The sequence below is a fragment of the Rhincodon typus genome, chromosome 37 (genome assembly GCF_021869965.1).
Source record: "Rhincodon typus isolate 14 chromosome 37, sRhiTyp1.1, whole genome shotgun sequence".
Classification (NCBI taxonomy): Eukaryota; Metazoa; Chordata; class Chondrichthyes; order Orectolobiformes; family Rhincodontidae; genus Rhincodon; species Rhincodon typus.
In genome coordinates, this window is record NC_063368.1 from 15,560,985 (window position 1) to 15,583,175 (window position 22,191).

The 22,191-nt window shown below is 41.0% G+C and overlaps 1 protein-coding gene and 1 long non-coding RNA gene across 3 annotated transcripts in view; one reads left to right on the forward strand and one right to left on the reverse strand.

Moving 5' to 3' along the window:
* LOC125487176 overlaps nucleotides 1–10,409 on the forward strand; it is a 30,241-nt gene extending 19,832 nt beyond the window's left edge. For both annotated transcript variants that reach the window (XR_007265697.1, XR_007265698.1), the window contains 3 exons: nucleotides 3,985–4,143; nucleotides 5,751–5,974; nucleotides 9,975–10,409. This is a non-coding gene — a long non-coding RNA (uncharacterized LOC125487176). The remainder of the gene's footprint in view (nucleotides 1–3,984; nucleotides 4,144–5,750; nucleotides 5,975–9,974) is intronic.
* Nucleotides 1–22,191, reverse strand: part of LOC109913115 (protein phosphatase 1 regulatory subunit 12C) — a 64,476-nt gene that overhangs the window by 8,047 nt on the left and 34,238 nt on the right. The window contains exons 11-17 of the mRNA XM_020512592.2: nucleotides 19,736–19,833; nucleotides 17,464–17,559; nucleotides 15,642–15,732; nucleotides 14,038–14,175; nucleotides 12,637–12,742; nucleotides 3,254–3,381; nucleotides 1,074–1,120 (exon numbers count right to left, since the gene is read on the reverse strand). Coding sequence (XP_020368181.1) covers nucleotides 1,074–1,120; nucleotides 3,254–3,381; nucleotides 12,637–12,742; nucleotides 14,038–14,175; nucleotides 15,642–15,732; nucleotides 17,464–17,559; nucleotides 19,736–19,833 — 704 coding nt within the window. The remainder of the gene's footprint in view (nucleotides 1–1,073; nucleotides 1,121–3,253; nucleotides 3,382–12,636; nucleotides 12,743–14,037; nucleotides 14,176–15,641; nucleotides 15,733–17,463; nucleotides 17,560–19,735; nucleotides 19,834–22,191) is intronic.

Consider the following 22,191-nt stretch of genomic DNA (forward strand, 5'->3'; position numbering starts at 1 on the left):
GCTCTTAACTCTGTGACCAAAGCAGGATAAGACATTCCAGCACTGACCCAAGTTCAAGCTTGAACTCTGCTGATCTGTAAGAATCTGCTACTCAATGAATTAACTCACTGAGCCAACGTTGGTACATGTTTTTAAAATCAGTAAACCACGATCTCCCCAGACTGAAATTCTAGAAACACCAGTTCAATTATCTGAATTTTCAGGTTCTCACAGCTCAGACTCACCATTCATAGTACAGCAACACATCGAGAAAATAATTAATGTCATGCCTTTGACGGTCATGTTAATGGTTCTGCTTCTACTGTATACAGTACTAGTTCTAAATTAGAACTTTCAGGAGAAGGAGTGATAGCTTTTAGTAGCCATTTAGAGCTTATTGTTGTTACTGATGCAGGATCTGGCCACATTAACAGTTTTGCAAAGTATGAGAATTTCACAGTCATAGCACCATTACTGTCTCAAGATCTTACCACCTTAAAACCCTGAATTGCTACCCCCTCCTGGGATCACTACACCCCTTTAGGAAGCCCTGCACCACATAGTTCCAGCACTTTTTAAAAAAATATAAATCTCTAATATGTTATTTTAATGCTTGCTAATTGATTTAAAGACTTTGTAGTATTCTGGAATAGAAATTGATCCTAAAACTTGTTTAGACTGCACTTGCATCACAGCGACGAAAATAGAACGAGCTGCAACTTTAGTCTTCACGGTCAACACTGCAAAACCTCAGAACAATTGATAACTTCAGTGTCTACAGCAATTTTTAAAAAAGGGCATTCTTTTTAAGTGACAATATAGTTTTGGGATGGATGTCAGTGATTGGGAAGCCATGGGGTCAACAAGCATTTGAGAATGGACAGAAGAAATATGAAATAGTCCCAAAGGGCAGAGTCAATTCAGATGAAGGTACATCACCAGATTCCTGAGGTACAAGTTTGTTCAATTGCTATAAAGTGCTTGACATCAAACAGAACAGAGGAGCTACAAGAAATGCAAGATTTTCGTTCCATCAGGCTCCGAGAACCATTAAAGTCTGCTCCCGCAACGAGCGGTGGATAAAATGTTCTTGCCTATGCGTTAACGTGTCCACACTGTTCATCTGTTCTGTGCTGTCTCCCTGAAAACAGAGCAACATCAAAACACCACATTAAAACAGCAAGGCCAACAGCCTGTCATTTTAGTATTGCACAGGTATGCACTTGTATTTGGTGAGAAACAGTATGGGGCATTTGATTTACCCAGTACAGGCATAACTTTTATTCTTTGTATAGCTTTTATAAATGAACAGACAGAAAAAATATGCAGCTGCAGCTGCAACTTACACTGTCTCAAATTTAGGCAGAGGTAGGTAACATGAACAAGGCTTAAAGAACAAGGTGTATAGTAGGGCTCCCCAGTGGTCAGTAGTAAGACCACTGCTTTGGCTTTCATCCAGAAAATGAGAGACATGGGTGCACAAGACAATTTCAAAATTTGCAGATGACAAAAATCAGAAGTCCTGTGAACTGTGATCAATGTGGTGATAGATTCCTAAAGGCAAAAGGTTGATGGAATGGACAATACAAGGCAGGTGGAATTTAACGTAAAAAAGTGTGGAGTACATTTTTCTTAGAATGATGAAAGGCAAAATGAAATAAAAAAAGGCAGGGTGCAAAGATGGAGGTACCTTAAGGGTTTGTGCACACAAAATGTCGAAAAATCATTGGTGGTGGCCCAGGCAAGTTGAGCAAGTGGTTAATAAAGCAGAGAATACTGTACGTTATAAACAGGGACATACAGTACTAAAGCAAGGAAACTTTGGTGAACCTTTATAAAAGGACTGTGATCTCAACTAGACTTATGTATTATTCAGTGTGCTGTATTTTTACGAAGAAGGTGAAAACATTTCAGAGGGTGCAGTAAAGATTTGAGAGAATGATTACAGGGACAAGAGGCTTCCACTACACGGATTGATAAAGCTAGAACCTTCTTCCTTGAAGAGACAACCCAGAAAATTGATAAGAAATGTTAAAGATCATGAGGGACCTGAACAGAGTAGGTTATTGTGCTCATTGTGGGAGGATCGATATCCAGGAGATGCAGATTAAGATGATTTGCAAAACAAAGTAAGTGAGACAAAGAGAAAATTATTTTTAAAAATAACAATGAAAGTGGATCTAGCTGAGTGTGGAAGAGATAAATTAGATTGTTGTTTTCAATGAGGAATTCAATAATTATCTGAAGATAAAAGGCTTACAAGCCTACAGGGAAGAGGAAGGGAAACAGGATAAGCTGAGTTGCTCTTCTCAGTAGCTGGCACAGATAAAGGGAGGCAAATGGACTCCTGAGCTATAACCAACCATTCTACAATACAATGAATAGTAGTTTAAAAATTAGCCACTATAAATTCTCTCAATCATTTGCTCCCAAACAAAAACATGTTAAGAAAAACAAAACCTCACAGCAAGAGAGGTAGTAATTTAATATTACCACCAGCTTCCGAGCCATTCAATACTGAGCTGGTTTCAGGTAATCAGAAGATGCCAAGGTTTTGAACATGTAATTCACTTCAGATTCTTTCCTTACAAGCAGAGTAATTTTCACAAGTTAGTCTATGATGGTGCTATAGCAGAATGGTCACAGGTTGCAACTCACACGGTAAAGTGAAACGACTGACAAGTTGCAGTACAACGCAACTTTACGATGGGAACTCAATTGTTAGGTTCTAGGAACAGATAACTGCAAAGCTCGTGCTCAGCCAATGAAGTTTTAACCGCTCATGCGGACAACTACATGGATGTTAGGCAATCCACCATCGATAAGTTTCTCTCTGCGTGAGAAAGAGAAAACACTACCACAAAATTATCAAAGGGAAGACGACTAAATGGAATATTCGATTCACTCCAAATACCTGGTACACAAAGGATACCAAATCAAAACAAACAAAAAAAACCAAACAAACACGATTTAGATAGGATTTGGTCTGTTCAGCACGTATAGCTTGAACTTAAAGTTCCAGTTTACAATTAGGTCAAATTAGCAATATACAAGAAATAGGATTAACTGGTTTATATGACTCATGTGGAAATGGAAAGGGACAGAGAATTTTAGAAAAAGAAAAGGAAAATAAAACAAAAAAAACTTTGAAAGATGCTTGCAGTCACACACAAACTAACAGAACCTCTCATGCAAGTGTACCTCAATGAAGAGCACGCTTAGAGTTAGCCATCTCTCCAATTACAATTAATTGAACCATCAGTACAGGACTTACCTCTTCTGAGAATTCTGGTTTGCCAGTAAACCTATGTTCTTTTCTAGCTTTCCGTCGATCTCGTACAGATAACCGATTCTGATTGCTATAATCCGAGTCTCCTTCCTCCTTTTTGCAGTCTTCCGAATCTAGAGATTAAGAGAACAGCTCCAGCTACTGTATGCTCTGAAACTCTAAACACATTACTGCTTGGAGGAGATACTTCTGGCTAACCTTATGTACAGTTGCTCACAGGTATAGATAGGTATGAAAAAAATGCACGGGAGGTCAACCCCTAACTTGAGCTGCAAAGAATTGGTTGAAGTTGTCTGGGAGGTCAACTAGAGCTATCAGTAGCTGTCATTCTAGAAAGGTTTCCAAGATTCTTTTCTACCCAACAATTCCTGCAGCTTCTCAAGAATGGAAAAAAATACTACTTTACATTTAAAAAAAAACATGCACAGCAAGTCCTCACTTAAGTCATTGTTGTGTTCCTGAAAAATCACAACTTTAAGTGAAATAACTTGAAGTGAGTCCTAGAATCCCATAGGAATCAATGTTAAAGTCAAAAGCAAGTTCCTATGGCTATACAAGTAATTTACAAGTTAAGCTACTGTGCCATGTGTGTACGGGACTTTGCACTCCGAGCTGAAATAGTGTACAAAATAAAACATTAAACGTAAAATCAATATTGGACAATGCAGTAGACCTCTGGTAAAAAAAAAAATTTCTTAAAATCCATGTGTTTTTAGATTGACAAGACACCATCTAGTCACATAAGTAGACAGTCCAGGAAGCGATAGAGTCCCTGAAATGACTGATGTCAGCCATAAGGTGGAGCCCTTCAGGACAAGCTGAGAACAGCAGCCAGAAGAATGGAGCTGCTTCAAGGAGGAAGCAAGTGGACCCAGGTGAGAACAGAGTGGGAAGTAAGAGGCAACCAAAGAAGCAACCCCACAAGGGAAGAAAAGACAAAAGGGCAGGAAATAAGTACATGGGGAGGTAGCACCGGGAGGCAAGGCCAAGGGATGCCAATAACATTACAAAAAAAATAAAGAATCAACATAATGGGAGGAAAAAGGCCTTAAAAATAAAACGTTAAAACAAAATGAAGTTGGCTTACTGCACCCCTTCAGTATATGCACTCTTACACAAAGTGGAAACCTACTGAAAGGACCTGCATAAATTTATTCCTGGGCTGAGTGACAGATATCTATACCACAGTAAAATTTAACTACCAAACCCTAATCATTGGACTTTTATCCAGGAGGACAAGAGGCGGACAGAACAATAAAAGTTTCATTCTGAAGAGTTTCAAATTTATTGAAGGCTACTGGGAAGGAGTTTGGTTTCTTGTTGTTAATGTCTAGACTGTAGCAGAATCTGTAAACTAGACTATCATTTCAGCAATGTGCCCTAGATACAACATGCAATGAGAAATGCTAACAAGAATTACATTCTTTTCTACAAATCAGCATCTCCATTTGAAGGTCACAACAAAAGGAAGCCAGGGAAAGGTTTGCAAGCAAATAAAAAAAAATTATTGTTTAGGACAAATGACCAGAGATAATGCTGGGTATTTCAAAACAAAGGTACATTTGATTAAACTCATTACAAAATTCGTACATTCCCCCAAAAATACCTCCAATGATCTAATGTATTGAGTTCTTTATTCAGGCCATAGGATAGCAGTCTTGTGACACTGTGGGCTTTCCCCATGTCAGCAAAACCTGACGGATTACTGTTATCACAATAACCTGACTGGCATTCTACTAAATCATCTTGGGAATCTCTGCAGTGCTGGCAGCATCATAAAACTCAAAATTACAGGCTGCCGCAAAACTCTAAACAAAGCCAGGATACTCTTCTAGTTCAAGGTGCGGTTCTTCAGGTCATAAAGGCCCAATTCTGAAAGTGTAAAATCAGCAACAAAAAGCTTGAATGTTTCATAAACAATAGTAAAGTCACCACTGCCTTATTGGACCACAGGGCTGCTCTCTCATCGGAGAGAAATGACTCGTGATGGTTTAACCTGAGGGTCATCACAACTTGGGCAAGGAGGGGCTGAGAAGGAGTGCCTTTTGTGGTAACTTCAGCCCAGTGTGGGAACTGAGCCCATGTTGACAGCTCTGCGTTGCAAACCAACTGTCCAGCCAACTGGCCTAACTGATACCACAATATGGTGAAATGTTAGAAAACATTTTATAGCAAGTACTCTCAAAGAAATTTAACTCTAAAAAGAATACTGGGACAGGTGACCGAAGTTTTATGGAGTCAATTAGAGCAGTACAGAAGCGAAAAGGTTTAGGAATGAAATTCCCAGCATTTAGACCCTCAGTAACGTGGAGTCAATGAAATCAGGGATATACAAGGGGCTGGAATTGGATGAGTGCTGAGATCTTGGAGGGTTGCTGGCTGGAGGTCAGGGAGGGATATGAACTAAAAAATGAGAATTTAAAAATTCAAAAGAAATGTAAGTAAGACCGAACATTTCATTATTTTGCTCATTCTTCCGCAGGAAAGGATCTGATGGGAAAATAGGAAAGTACCAGTTACTGGTTTAAAGAAATCTGCAAGTGGCTTTTTGAGCAGCAACCTTTCCTATTCAATACTTCTCTCTCACCCATCTTATTATCTACAGATTACTTTAGTCAAATTTTATTTGATGATATTCTCATGAAACACTGGAGACATTTTTCTTCACATTAAACCTCCACCTCCTCTAATCCAAGAATAAAAAGGGTAAGTAAGTTATTCTCTAATTTTTAGAAATCTTTTGGGAAAGTTTAAATTTACAGGGGATGGCAGTCAGGGCAGTGCAATGTTCCTCCTGCAGGACGTGGGAGGTAAGAGTCAACAGCAGTGACTCTGCTGACTTCGCCTGTGGGAAGTGCACACAGCTCCCCAAAGACCGTGTTAGGGAACTGGAGCTGGATAAACACAGGATCATTTGGGAGGCTGAGGTGGTGATAGAAACGAGATACAGGGACATAATTACCCCTAAGAACGAAGGCAGTTGGGTGATGGTACGGAAAGGGAAGGGAAGAAAACAGTCAGTGCAGAAATCCCCCCTGTGGTCGTTCCCCTCAAAAATAAGTATACTGTTTTGGATACTGTTGGCGGGGGGAAGGGGGAACCTACCAGGGTAAGCCACAGGGACAGGGTCTCTGGTACTGGGTCTGGCTCTGTGGCTCAGAAGTGAAGGGGGGAGAATAGGACAGCAATTGTGTAGTTAGAGGCACAGACAGGCGGTTCTGTGAACGCGAACAAGATGAACAGATGGTATGTTGCCTCCCGGACCCTGCCACCCGTGACATCTCGGATCGTGTCTTCAAGATCCTTAAGGGGGCGGGTGATCAACCAGCAGTCATGGTACACATCGGTACCGATGACATCGGTAGAAAAAGGACTGAGAATGTGAAAAACGAGTACAGGGAGTTAGGTTGGAAGCTGAAGTCCAGGACAAACAGGGTAGTTATCTCTGGATTACTACCAGTGCCACGTGATAACGAGCTAAGAAATAGGGAGAGAGTGCAGCTAAACACGTGGCTACAGGACTGGTGTAGGAGGGAGGGCTTCCATTATGTGGATAATTGGAGCACATTCTGGGGAAGGCGGGACCTGTACAGTAAGGACGGGTTGCACCTGAACTGGAAGGGCACAAAATATCCTGGGAGGGAGGTTTGCTCATGCTATACGTGATGGTTTAAACTAGATTGTCAGGGGGTGGGGAACTGGATTTGTAATTCAGAGGATGAGGTATTCAGTCTTCCAACAGCCAACAGGGAGTGAGGTTATTAATAAAGAAATGCGGTCGATGCCACGTAATTGTGGACACTGGGATGGTTTGAAGTGTGTATACTTCAATGCGAGACGTATCAGAAATAAAGTGGATGAACTTACAGCATGGGTCGGTACTTGGAATTATGATGTTGTGGCCATTACAGAAACTTGGGTAACTCAGGGACAGGAATGGTTGTTGGAAGTTCCGGGATTTAGATGCTTTAAAAATAAATAGGGAGGATGGTAAAAGAGGTAGGGGAGTGGCATTGCTAGTCAGGGCTATTATAGCAGCTACGAGAAGGCAGTTCGAGAATGATATGTCTACAGAGTCAGTTTGGGTTGAGGTCAGGAATAAGAAAGGAGCAGTCACTTTATTGTGGGTTTTTGTTTTTTTTTAAAAACAGACCCCCTAATAGTTGCAGAGAAGTGGAGGAGCGGATTGGGAGGCAGATACTGGAAAGGTGCATAAGTTGCAGGGTTGTAGTCATGGGTGACTTCAACTTTCCAAATATTGATTGGAAACTTTTTAGTTGTAATAGTTTAGGTGGAGCAGATTTTGTCCAGTGTGTTCAGGAAGGATTCCTGACACAGTATGTAGATAGACCAACACGAGGAGAAGCCACTTCAGATTTGGTGCTTGGCAATGAACCGGGCCAAGTGTCAGAACTGTTGGTAGGAGAGCATTTTGGCGGTAGCAATCATAACTCTGTTACTTTTACAATTGTCATGGAAAAGGATAGGTACATATAGCAGGGTAAGGTTTACAATTGGGGGAAGAGGAATTATAATTCTGTTAGGCAAGAACTGGGTAACATAAAATGGGAACAGATGTTGTCAGGGAAGAGCACTATAGAAATGTGGAGATTGTTTACAGAATGCATACTGCGTGTGCTCGATATGTTTGTCCCTAGCAGGCAGGGAAGATGCGGTTGAGTGAGGGAGCCTTGGTTCTCAGGTAGAGGTCGAACGACTGGTTCCTTTTAAAGGAAGAAGGATGCTTATATAAAGGCTCAGGAAACAAGGATCGGAAAAGGCTCTACAGGGATACAAGTTAGCCAGGAAGGAGCTGAAGAAATGGCTGAGGAGAGTTACAAGGGGGCATGAGAAAACCTTGGCAGACAGGATCAAGGAAAACCCCAAAGTTTTTTACACATACGTGAGGAATAAGAGAATGACCAGAGAAAGGGGAGGGCCGATCAAGGATTGTAAAGGGAATTTGTGTACAGAGCCTAAGAGATAGGAGAGGTCCTTAATGAATACTTTTCTTCGGTACTCACAACTGAGAGGGACTTAGTTGTAGTGGAGGACAGTGTGAAACAGACTGGTAGGCTAGGAGGAGGTGGATGTTAGTAAGGAAGAAGATGTACTAGGAATTTTGAGGAACTTGAAGATAGAAAAGTCCCCTGGGCCTGATGGGATTTATCCAAGGATTCTATGGGAAGCAAGGGAAGAGATCGCAGGGCCTTTGGTGATGATCTTTTCATCCTCACTGTCCACGGGTATAGTGCCGGAAGATTGGAGAGTGGCAAACATCATTCCCTTGTTCAACAAAGGGAATAAGTATAACCCTGGAAATTACAGGCCAGTTAGTTAGTCTTACTTCAAATTATTGGAAAGGGCTCAGAGATAGGATTTATGGTCACTTGCATAGGCACAGTTTGATTTGTGATAGTCAGCATGGATTTGTGAGGGGTAGATCATGCCTCACAAACCTTACTGAATTCTTTGAAGAGGTGACCAATCACGTGGATGAAGGTAGAGCAGTGGATGTGGTATACACGGGTTTAAGTAAGATGTACGATAAGGCTCCCCATGGTAGGCTCATGCAGAAAGTAAGGAGGCATGGGATAGGGGGAAATGTGGCAGATTGGATTCAGAATTGGCTGACCTTTAGAAAACAAAAAGGTGGTAGCGGATGGAAAATATTCAACATGGTGCTCAGTTACGAGTGGTGTACCACAGGATCTGTTCTGGGTCCTCTTCTGTTTGTGATTTTTGTAAATGATTTGGATGTAGGAGTGGAAGGGTGGATTAGTAAGTTCGTGGATGATATGAAGGTGGTGGAGTTGTGGATACTGCAGAAGGCTGTTCTAGGTTACAAAGGGACATTGATAGGATGCAGAGCTGGGCTGAGAAGTGGCAGATGGAGTTTAACCCTGAAAAGTGTGAGGTGATTCATTTTGGAAGGACAAACTTGAAAGCAAAATACAGGGTTAACAGAAAGATTCTTGGCAGTGTGGAGGAGCAGAGGGATCTCGGGGTTCATGTCCACAGTTCCCTGAAAGCTAACACCCAGATGGATAGAGTTGTTAAGAAGGCATATGGTGTGTTAGCTTTCATTAATAGGAGGGACTGAGTTCAAGAGCCGTGAAGTTATGCTCCAGCTATACAAAACCCTGGTTCGGCCACATCTGGAGTATTGTGTCCAGTTCTGGTTGCCTCGTTACAGGAAAGATGTGGAAGCGTTGGAAAAGGTGCAGAGGAGATTTACCAGGATGTTGCCTGGAATCGAGGGAAGGTCTTACGAGGAAAGGTTGAGAGAGCTAGGGCTTTTCTCTTTAGAACGACGAAGGATGAGATGTGACATGATAGAGATGTACAAAACGATCAGAGGTATAGATAGAGTGGATAGCCAGAGACTTTTTCCTCGGGTGAAGGTAGCTATTATGAGGGGGCATAGTTTTAAAGTGAGTGGAGGCAGATACAGGGGAGACGTCAGAGGTAGGTTCTTTACTTAGAGAGTGGTAGGGGCATGGAATGGATTGCCGGAGAGGGTAGTGGAGTCAGCCTCATTAGGGGCATTTAAGCGGCTATTAGATAGGCATATGGATGATAGTAGAAAGGTAGGGGTGGAGGTTAGATAGACTTTAGGTTTAGGGTAAAAATTTGGCACAACATAGTGGGCAGAAGGGCCTGTACTGTGCTATGGAATTCTATGTTCTGTGTTCTATCTCTACAGGAGTTGTAGAGGGTAGTGTCCTTAGCCCAACCATCTTCAGCTGCTTCACCAATAACCTTCCCTCTGTTATATGGTCAGAAGTGGGGACGTGCAGCATCATTCGAGACTCCTCCAGTACTGAAGCAATCCACGTTCAAATGCAACAAGATCTGGACAATAACCAGGCTTGGGATGACAAGTAGCAAGTAACATTCGTGCCACACAAATGTTAGACTACGACCTGATGGACGACATTCAATTGTGTCACCATCACTGATTCTCCCACTATGAACATCCTAGGCGTTACTATTGACCAGAAACTCAACTGGATTCACCACAAATCCAGTGGCTACAACCCGCAGGTCAGAGGCTAGGAATACACTCCAGTAAGCAACTCATCTCCTGACTCGCCAGCGCCTGTCCAACTACAAGGCACAAGTCAGGAGTGTGATGGAATATTCCCCACTTGCCTGAACGAGCGCAGCTCCAACAACACTCCAGAAGCTTGACACTATTCCAGGACAAAGCAGCCCACTTGATTGGCACTACGTCCACAGCATCCACTCCCTCCACTACTGACACTCAGTACACCTGCTACTATCTACAAGATGCACCAAACATCCTCAGACAGCACCTTCCAAACCCACAACCACTTCTGTCTAGAAGGACAAGGGCAGCAGATGCATGTGAACATTACCACCTGCAAATTCCCCTCCAAGACACTCACCATCCTGACTGGGAAATATATCACTGTTCCTTCACTGTTGTTGGGTCAAAGTCCTGGAATTCTCTCCCGAACAGCATTGTGGGTCAACCCACATTAGATGGATTCCAGCAGTTCAAGAAGGCAGCTCACCACTATCTTCTCAAGGGCAATTAGGAACAAGCAATAAATGCCGGCCAGCCAGTGACACTCAACCCAAAAACAAATTATTTTTTTTTTTTTTAAAAAAAATAAAAAGCTAATGCTTAACTGCCCTCCAGGCAACAAATGCTGGCCCGGCCAGCAACATCCACATCTTGCTGATTGAATAAAAGAAGGTAGCTTTCAAGTAGCACAGGAACAGAGGAGTGAAGAAGTTGAGATAAAAGTCATGAATTTAGATCCTCAAATATGGAATGAATGAAAAAGAGGTATACGCAAGAGGCTATAATTGGAGGAGCGCCAAGATCTTGGAGGGTAACTGGCTGGGGGTCACAGAGATACGGAGGTGCAAAGCTATGGAGGAAGTTGATGCCCAAAATTAGATTTTAAAATTGGAAAGGAAATATCCACAAACGTGTTCAACATCACTGGCATCAGTACATAGGCTGGAGAGGTTTACATTTTTGTCTTATGATGATGCCCTCCAATGGCAGCTACATCAGGTTAAGCACTCCGGAAGAGCAGTGAAGAGGTTTTCCCTGAAAAACACTGCCCTACACCTCTCCTCCTTCCACTGGTTATACAATACCATTCAAGACAGGTATGTCTGATCCAGATTTCTGATTGCTCAATGAGTTGGTATTTGACATCATTTTGCTTGAAAAATCAAATTGAGAATGCTTTCAAGTGTGATGTCTAACATATTACACATTTATAAACATTTGCTCTGGAGTACCCCAATTAACTAGTCAATCATGGATTAAATGATTGAGTGGCAAGTTCCCAGCACTTAGGTCTGGGAACCAATCATGGGTTTCAGTCGCAGAGCTGTAGGAATTAGTAATAGGCTCAAGAGGTTGAATGGCCTATTTAACAAACATATGCTCTCAAACATACACCATATGTTACACCTTCTGTATTTCTGGAAATAAAAAAATATATTTGCTATCAAGGACTCTTGAGGTGCTTAATGTTGTATTCGAGGGTCTCTGGTTCTTATGCAAGGAATCCTCCTTAACAAGAGGCTTGTCTCAATTAGCTCCAATGTTATTTATTCATATATACTGTTTAATTGGAAGAAAAAAAAAGTATCATTGGGATTATCTCCATGAAGTCTGCATGCAAACACTGCGCTCATCTGTGGTTCTTGTTGGTAGCACACTTGGATATGTCAGATGTTTGTGTGTTCAAGCCCCACTACAGACTTTTGGACATTTTCTAACCAACCTGTTCAGGCATGTTATTACCCACCTCTGGAGTAGGTGGGACTTGAACCTGGGCCTCCAGGGTCAGAGGTAGGGACAGCACCACTGTTCCACAAGAATCCTCCAATACAGACATTTAGGCTGAGACTCCAGTCTGATACTGAGAGAATTCTGACATGGCTGAAGGGGATACTAAACTTGTGAAGACCTGTCTGGCCTGGAGTTTTTAAACATTGCAAATTAGTTGAGAACACAGATCACTAATAACTGTAAAGCACTGCTGGACATAAGATTGATTCAGATAACCCAAATGCTCTAGCCAAAGACAGATGTAAAGAGTGGAGAAGCAAGGAGATTAAGAGACGAGAGTCTGTCAAGAGATTCATAACAATAACGAAGTCAATCAATCAGTCTCATGTGCTACCTCCCCAAAGTATTTTTTATGCTTTTGAGCTGTGAACAAACCCAGGAGCAAATGTTTGTTAGTGTATGTGAATCATCAAGTCAATAACTACCTTCAGGTACAAAAGTTATGACCAGAGTGAAGATGAATTTGCTGAACAGAGAAGTAAGCTTTACACAGTTTGTTGTTAATATAATAATTTTACATTACCTTTGTTTATATCTATATTCGACGCTGAAGCAACAGAATATCTGGAGAATGTGGAAGTAAGCGACACTCCTTCTGTGGTGGAGGGTCTCAGTTGACTACCCACTTCCTGTAGAGGCAGGGAAATGATTGCTTGGTTTGATTCGAGTAGATAGAAAATAAATACAGACATTCTCTGGGGCTGAGCATTTGTCATTGAGTGAGGCAAAGTTTAGCACACCATTGATATGGAGAGAAATGGAAACCTTACATTGATTTAAAAAAAAGAACCGGAATCTGGACCTGAAGTGCTGTAATCTCCAAGGCTACGGACCAGGTGCTGGAAAGCTGGGATTAGAATGAGTGGCTAGCATATACAGCCAGTGCAGACACAAATGGACTGAAAGGTCTTGTTCCACATCATAATTTTTCTATGGTTCGACGGACAGCTTCCCATAGCCTATGGGAGGAGTTCAGTGTCAAAAGACGCAGCATTCAAAATGGAACTAAGGCAACTTGAAGACAGGGGAAGTACAACATCAGCTAGGAACCACGTGGGCCGGATGAATTTCAGTTTCCTGTTGTTCACGTTCAAGCATTTCACCTCACTTCAAGTGAGGATGGAGATCTCCAAAATGATACAACTCCACCAAAAGACAAAACCAAAACCTTGTTGACAGCCAAAAATGAACAAAAGCACAAAAAAGGTGAAGCATCCACAGTATAATGAACACAAAGAACGAGCAAAATTTTAACCAAGTGTAGAAAATTTACTACTCTTACTTCTTTGTTTGATTACCAGGCAGGAATGAGCTAGAAATGAGAAGATGGAAAATGGGCTGGATCATTCATAGTACACTCAAAGCTCACGATGTCAGATAAGCAAAAAAGATTGCCTTGCAAATAAAATCAACAGGAATCTGTTGAGTGCCCATGAAATTATCGTCACACAATCACATTTACTTTGCCTGTGGCTTTTAACCAGCGAAAGAGGGTCAGACTAGCCATTCTACTAATGTTACCAAAATTCTAAGTTGACTGCTAATGGCATCACCTATGGAAAATGGCAGAAGTGACTCAGGCACTTAGAATACCACTCAATGCTTCCGCAACTGGAGGCACAACCATCTCAAACACTTTCACCTCAGCTTCAGTCCTGGCCAACTCCTGAACCCTCGTGAGAAAAATATGGTAGGCAGGCCCGACTACGTACATTATAAAAAAGGGGAGTAGATGCAGGTAAGAAGATAATTAGAGAGGTAAGGGATACATTGAAGGTAAGGCTGCTGGCAACAACTCACATGAACAGTGGAATGAAGAGAAGCATCAATCCACTTTAATACAGCAATGGGATGCTCTCCATGATAATACCTAACGTACTGGCAATTCAAAAATTATTCTCTCCAAAACTCTGTACACTCTCACCTTGTCCTCAGCAACTAAACTTCTTCCTTTTCTGTCACTCTCTTCCTCCTCTCTCTTCTCCAGCTGATCCTGGGTTTTTTTCTCTGTGGCACCTCCCAAGGTCTTTTCTGCCTCTTTTAGATCTGTGAGTGTTACACCCTATGAACAAATGCAAGTACAATTAAAAAAAAAAAAAGAAACAAAACCACTTCTTTGCTGTAGTACATTCAGGGTAGGGAACAAACCATAGGTTCCAAGTAAACTCCACAGATATCAAATAAAACATTAACATTGACAAAGAGTACTTACAGTGTCAATTATTGGGGAACTCAATCACAGCACAGTTGGTACCAAGTCCACTTTTGTTTGTCATTCAGATAAATGATTTAGATGAAAACACAGAAGGCATAGTTAGCAAGTTTGCAGAGGACACCAAAATTGGTGGTATAAGGTATAGTGAAGAAGGTTATCTAAGATTACAAACAGATCTTGATCAATTGGATCAATGGACTGAAGACTGGCAAATGGAGTTTAATTTGCATACATGCAAGGTATTGTATTTTGGTAAAACATACAAGGGTAGGACTTATGCAATTAAAAGTAGGGCCTTGGGCAGTGTTGTAGAACAGAGACACCAGGAGTTCATGTACATAATTCTTTGTTGTTTGTGTTTAGCATGCTTGCCTTCATTGCTCATTCTATTTGAGTAGAAGAGTTGGGAAGTCATGTTGAGCTTGCATAAGACATTGATGAGGCCTCTTCTGGAGTACTGTGTCCAGTTCTGGTTGCCCTGTTATAGGAAGGGTATTATCAAGCTGGAGAGGGTTTAAATGAGATTTACCAGGAATGGAGGGTTTGATTTATAAAGGAGAGGGTGGATAGGCTGGGACTTCTATCATGGAGCGTAGGATGTTTATAAATGGTAGGTGTCATTTCATTGGGGTGGGTAATTTCAAGACTAGAGGGCGTATTTTTAAAGGCGAAAGGAGAAAGATTGAGACACAGGGGCAATCTTTGTCGATATAAAAATTCCCAGAGGAAGTAGTGGATGCCGGTACACGGTTACATTCAAAATAGCACATGAATAAGAAATGTTTGGAGGGTTATGAGCCAAGCACAGGCAGGTGAGACTAATGTAGGTTGAGATTATGGTCGGCATGGACTGGTTGGACTGAAGGGTCTGTTTCTGTGTTGTATGACTATGACTTGAAACTCAAATTGGAACAAATAAATGGCAAGACTGCAAATGCACATGGAATAGTCTATAATCACTTCCCTCAATATGTCATTAATTTGTCTGGAATAGACCTGTACCAAAAACAACAGTTTTCCAGATGCTGCCTGACCTACTGTGTGGTCCCTGTATTGATTTCAGATTTCCAACTGCTATTTTCTTTTCTTTGAAAAGAAACTATCCAATAATTAATCCTGCATTCAGACAAGAATTGGTTTTGGAACAAAGGCATTGACTTTAGATAAGCAGTCCAAAAAAGGTAGCTATTGGCAGATGTCACTACATTTGTGCTAAATATGGCAATTAACAACTGCAAAAGTAAAACAAAGTCACACTTCAAGTCACATTAAAGCAGGTAGTTTTAGCTTTGGTTACACATGTTAACACTGACCTGCGTCGATCGTCTGGACTGTCGTGCATGCCGTGACCGTGCCTTTCTTTGGGATTCTGATTCCTCATCACGCACTGGGGTAAGATATAACCTGCAGAAATGGGAAGCAGATTTAAAATGATTTGCTATACTTAGAAAATGGCCAAATATAGTAAAAGAACCCCACACTTATCAGTCAGACAGCAGGGTTGCATACCTGGCATACTTGCTCTGACATGGACCCTTCTAATTCTGGGAAATTGGACAACATATTAAACTGCCAGCAGTATAGAAACACACCTTCATTACAGATGGCTTGTACACAGAAAGGCTAGTAATAACATGATCCTCCAGCTTCTCAGGACAGGCTAATTAATTCACATTTTAAAATGGTCAATCATGGAATCATCGATGATTTAGGGTGCAGGTGTACCTGAATTTGTAGCTATTACTGGCTGTGATACATTTCATGAAGCATTTTGTCATGCCAGTTCTGCAGAGGTTGTTCCATGGTTGAATGGAGTTTATCCAGAGTCATGGTCTTTGTAATACTAAGTCCACTGCTTGGAGTGCATAAACTCCATTAGAACCACAGAATAGTTACAGCACAGAAAGAAGCCATTCAGCCCATCATGTTGGAGCCATCTTAATAAACTAGCTGTCAATCTAATCCCACTTTCCACCACCTGGATCATAGCACTCCAGGTGTAGATCGAAAGATCCTTTTAAGTGAGCTGAGGATTTCTGCCTCCACCACCAAACCAGGCAATGAAATCCAGACCCCACCACCTGGGAAAACAGCTTTTCCTTTTATCCCCTTTAATCCTTTAAAAATCAGCTTAAATCTATGCCCCTTAGTAACTGACCTCTCTAAAATGGGATGGAATAACAGGGAAGACCTCCATAGAAGCCCCTCACTATTATGCGCATCTCAACTGAATCACCCCTCAGCATCTTCCTTGGATTCTAGGAAGTGCAGAGGATCAAAGATCTCTGCCTACAGATCCTTCAAGGACAGGTGGATAAGACCGTTTGGAAAACATATTGATACTTGCCTTTATTACTCAAGGTACTGAATACAAAAACAGGGAGGTTATGACGGAGACATATATAATGTTAGCAATGCCACAGTTGAAGTACTGTGTGGAATTCTGGCCCCTATGCTATAGGGAGAATGCAACTGCCCTGAAACAGTTCACAGGAGATTCACAGAATGTTGCCTGAGCTGGAGTGCTTTAGCTAAGACAGTCTAGATAGGCTGGGGTTATTTGTCTTAAAGCAGAGAAGGCGGAGGGAAACCGGTTTGAGAAATACACAGTAATGAAGGGCATAGATGAAGTAGATAGCATGAAACTTTTCCTTAAGGCAAGAGGTAGGATGCTGTCTACTTGTCTAAAAGGCTGGTAGAGGCAGAAACTAGCATAACATTTAAGAACTATTTAGACGAACACTTGAAATGCCATAGCATACAAGGCTATAGGCCAGGTGCTGGAAAATGGCACGAGAGCAGATAAGTGCTCAATGATTGGCATAAACATGATGGGCCAAAGAGCCTCTTTCTGCACTGTGAAAACTGACTTTACACCTGCTTGGAATAAAACATTTGTATGCCCTAATTAACATGTTTTCGCCTTGAACCACAATTGTATTTGTTCTTTACATCACTTAATCACAAAACTTTGATTTTGCCTGCTTTGTATCTGGCAAAAAGTGGGACACGTTACACAAACCTCAGCTCCAAAAGAAATGTCCTCTCTTCCACTGTTTATATCCTGGGTTTTGTTCCATCATTGATCTACTTTGTTTTTGCCTCTGCTAATCCAAATGTCAAAAGCTAACTTACCGACGCCTCTCTTTAAAATCAGTGGTGCCTGTCAACATGCCTGGAACGTCTTTTGGCACCTGGGAGCTGGGATCTCTACCCTGCTGGTAGGTAGAGCTTGAAATAGACAATGAAATAATTCAGTTAGAAATAAATAAATAAAAGCGGGTACAAAACAGATCTTTACAACTTTCAGTTATAAACAAAAGACATGTTGTATAGCCCCTGCTGCCTATTTCCCTTTTCTTTCTCAGGATGCACGTAGATACTAATTATACATTGTAGCCTTACGGAAAAACCAGTTACTCTCAGCTTCACCGTAACATTGCAATATATTTTCCTCATAGCCTTCTCTAACTTACTGAGTGAGACACATGGACATGGCAGTGTAAACGATACAGGATTCAACTCAATAAATCACATTATACATGGTTAGTTGTGAAGCTAAATTCAGTTTAAAAGAAACCTGCCAGTCTACATGCAAGACAGAGAAAAATTTGCTCAACTAAACTCCATTTGCTTAAGAGTGCAATGGTGCAGGACCACTAATGTAATTTACAATGTATGCACACACTGATTCATTCATTGCTGTGATTGCTAAAGATTGTAGTGAATTGGTGCAAGTGTACTCAATTTCCATAATCTTATGTTAGAGGGAATAGCTGGCATTAAAAAATTAAGTTCTGTATGTTAAAACTAAAAATGAGAGAATTATTTCAAGAGGTTTGACACCATTTCCCTTTCAGATCAAAAATGGAAAGATCCTCACAAAAAAATATTCCAATTCATCTTGGAAGCAACTGAAATTTGCTTTTTATTAATTGTGACTTACAGGGAAACACGACTGTTGTTCAAACATAATTCACAGAATTATACAGAATTGTTAAGGTGCAGGAGACAGCTATTTAGCCTACAGTCTGCATCAGTTCTCCGAGCATTTCAACTGAGGGCCAATCTACTGTTTATTCCCCATAACCTGCACGTTGTTTCTGTTTCATTAATCATCTAATACCTTCTTGAATGCTTCAATTGTGCCTCCATAACACTTTCAGGCAGTGCATTCCAGATCCTAACTGCTCAGTATGGGAAAAAAATTCTCACCTTGCATTTGCTCCTCATGGAGAACACTTTCAAACCCTGGACCTTGATCCACTGCATGGGAATAGTTTCCCCATTCACTATGTCCACACCCTCTCATGACTTTGGAAACTTTTATCAAACCTCCTGTTAGCTTTCTTCTCTCCAAGGGACAGTCCAAACTCCTCCAATCCTTCCTCATAATCGAAGAAGGCTCATCTCCGAAACCATTGTCTAAGACCTCTTCTGCACTGTCTGCAATGCATTCACATCCTTCCTACAGTTTGGTATCCAGAATTGTACACACTATTACAATGGGAAGATGGGCATTGTGGTAATGTCATTGGATTACTAATCCAGAGATGCAGGATAAATACTCTGAAGATGGATTAGAATCCCATTTTGGCATGAGAATTATTTTATTAATTTATGGGATGTTGGTGTCACTGGCTAGGCCAGCATTTATTGCCCCTCCCTAATTGGGCAGAGGGCAGTTAAGAGTCAATCATATTGCTATTGGTCCAGAGTCAGATATAGGCCAGAACAGTCAAAGACAGCAGATTTTCTTCCCCAAAAAGGAATTAGTGAACCAGATGATTTTTAACTACAATCAACAAATGGTCACCCTGTGACCACTAGGCCAGCTTTCCATTTCCAAATTCTTGTTAAATTCAAACTTCACCATTTGCTATGACAGGATTCAAATACATCACTAGGACATTAGCCTGATCCTTTGGATTACTAGCCCAGTGACATTATCACTAGGTCACTTCTTCTCCAGTATTTGATAAGGACTGGACAAAAGGATTCACTGAATCACAGTGTTACAGTGAAGAAGATGGTTATTTGGTTTATCATATTCCCACTGGCTCTCTGCACGAGCAATTCACTTTATGCTATTACCATCCCATCTTCTCCCTTTACCTCTGCACAGACATTTATTTGAAGAATAATTACCTGCAGATGGCCTCAATTGAACCCACCTCCACCATACGTTCAGGCACTGGATTCCAGATCTTAACCAATTGCGACGCGAAACAAAAAAGTACTACTACTACTACTACTATCACTCATTTCTTTTGCCAATTTTAAATTAATTAAAATTTGTTTTAGACCAATGTGGTGACCTTTCATTTGTGCATGCTCTAGAAGCACAAAGGAGGATCTTTACTCCAGGTAACTGATCCAACGTAAGGATTATTTGCCCAATTCTAACCTTACTGCATGCTCAGCCGAAGTCTCAGGCACACTGAGCATCCTTCCAATTGGAGTGGGTGGCACCCTGGCCAGCCGGGTCTCGTGTATTCCTTTGTCCTGCAAAATTGGGTGAAGAAAAGAATGTTGCATTTCAGTAGTCACACAGACTTCCTCCAAAACAATCTCTGTAAAAATGACTGGTTCCTTCCCAACTTACAACAGGTTACAACAAGAAATGGAAATTCCAAAGGATCCAGAAGCAAGTCACGACAACCTGTGTGGGTCACTGGTGGCATTTCCTTAGATGGAGCGGTAGAGCAGTGACGTTGAAATGACGGAACGAGATTAACAGTACGGAATCGTAGCAGAAATCCAGATACAAGCAATGTCAGAGGAACCATTGTTGAAGATACCAATCACAAAGCATCTTTAACAGCACAAATGACCCAGGCCCTTAAGATGGCCATTACAAATAAAAATTTTGATCCTGAATCATAGGAGATACCAGGACAAAAAAGGTCCAAATGTTTAGTCAAAGAAGTAGGTTCCAAGGAGGATTTTAAAGAAGACAGGTGGAGAGGCAGAGGAGCTTGTGTGGGGAATTCCAGGACTCAAGACCAAGGAATCTGAAAGTATGGAAGCGGAGGTGTAGGAATAAAATTTCAGGAGGCTCAAGTTCCACTTTCTAAACATTCCTTGAAGTTGGGAGCAACATCTTTATTCCTTATTTGGTTTATTGGCTTCAGAAAGCTAATTTGGGGACAAGGCCCCAGAACTCAAAAAGTAGCATTTAGATTGGTGATCAAGCCAATTGTAATGGACAAAACACCTCAAACTCTGTTAAATTTCAAGCAAGTTAGTTTGTCTGCAGTTAACTACAGATAACCTAGGTTTTGTTCAGAACTTTAACTTTTAATACTCTTTTTTCATTTAAGCAACTTGCAAGAGTAGACTTCTTTACATTTGCCAAGCTCTCTTTTGATGGTTGATGTTTCCTCTTTCTCAGTGCTCCACTGGTAGCAATATTCCAACTGCTGCTCATGCCCACCTGTTCCCCAAAACCACATCCTCTTTTTAACAAGATTACCAATACCCCAGATCACCACAATCTGATTACAATAATTACTATGCAACACTCAACTACAATGGTGAAAGAAAGGCAGTGACTCAGTTTCTTCTGAAGTAAAATAATACCTGCAAATATTCTGATTCTTACTATAAACGAGCAGCTTTTCACATGTTCAGGTTTCTACTTTTTAAAAATCAGCATCTTTATTCTCTCAATACCATGTACCAAGCCCAGCTGATGTGGATATTCTTTCCCTCTGGCTCACAAATGGTTGTCTTTTCTACATCTCTCCCATTGTTCTTCCAGTATACACTGGGTCAGATGGTTTTGGGTTCACTGACTGGAGTTGTAACAATCTCTGTTGACACCCCAGTGCAGCTCTCCCTCAGTACTACACCATCAGAGATTCTGCCTTTCAAAAAGATATTAAACCCAGTCTGTCTTGTCAAGTGGTTGCGGTACTGTTAAAATGTTTGTGCTGGCTAGAGAAACCATACACATCCCAGTCTCACAAGCCAGTGAGAAAATGCACTTGAAGATGGTTTTGTTATGAGGGAACTGCCACTGCCTGTTGAATATACTACACTTAAAGTCAAAGTCATTCTGTTTAGTAGCACAGCCTTCAGAGTCCTGCACTCTCAGGTAGATCAAAATAGTTTGAACAGGAGTTTCTGAAGAAAAGGTCAAGCAGTTTCATTTAATTGAAAGCACTAGAAGGAAGGTGTGCACACTGTTACCAAAATGCATCAGGGAAGAACAGTTGCACAAAAATAAGTCTTTCAGCCTAACTAGTGCATGCTGGCATCTAGGTTCCACACACAAACACCTCCGATCTTCTAACCCTTTATCCCTTTCTCCATCATATGCTTATCTAGCTTCACCTTCAATTGATCTTAAAAATGTTTGTCTCAACTATTCCAAGCAAGCTCCATCTTCTCACTTCTACAAGTAAAGATGTTTCGTTTGAATTCTAGATTTTGTTTAAGGGACTGTATTATATTCATGATCTATGTGTTTGTTCTTCCCATGTGATTCCTCTTTGATAACTTTAAAGGCCACTATTCAATGTCACCCTGAAGACTGTATAGTTTTAGCCTATACAGTCTTTCTTGATAGATATAACTTCACAGTTATGTTGCTATCATCCTCAATACTTTCAGAAGGGTTTATAATAATTTAAATGAGTGGGTGACAATGTGCAGTAAAGTGAAGTTAATCATTTTGGTAGGAGAAACAGAATGCAGACATTTCACTTCACATGGTGTGACATTGGGAAATTTTGGAATTCACAGGAACCTGTGATTCACAAACAAATCACAGAAAATTTAACATGCAGATATAGTAAACAACCAAGAAAGCATATTGTATGTTAACCTTTATTAATAAATTACTAGATCGCAAAAGGA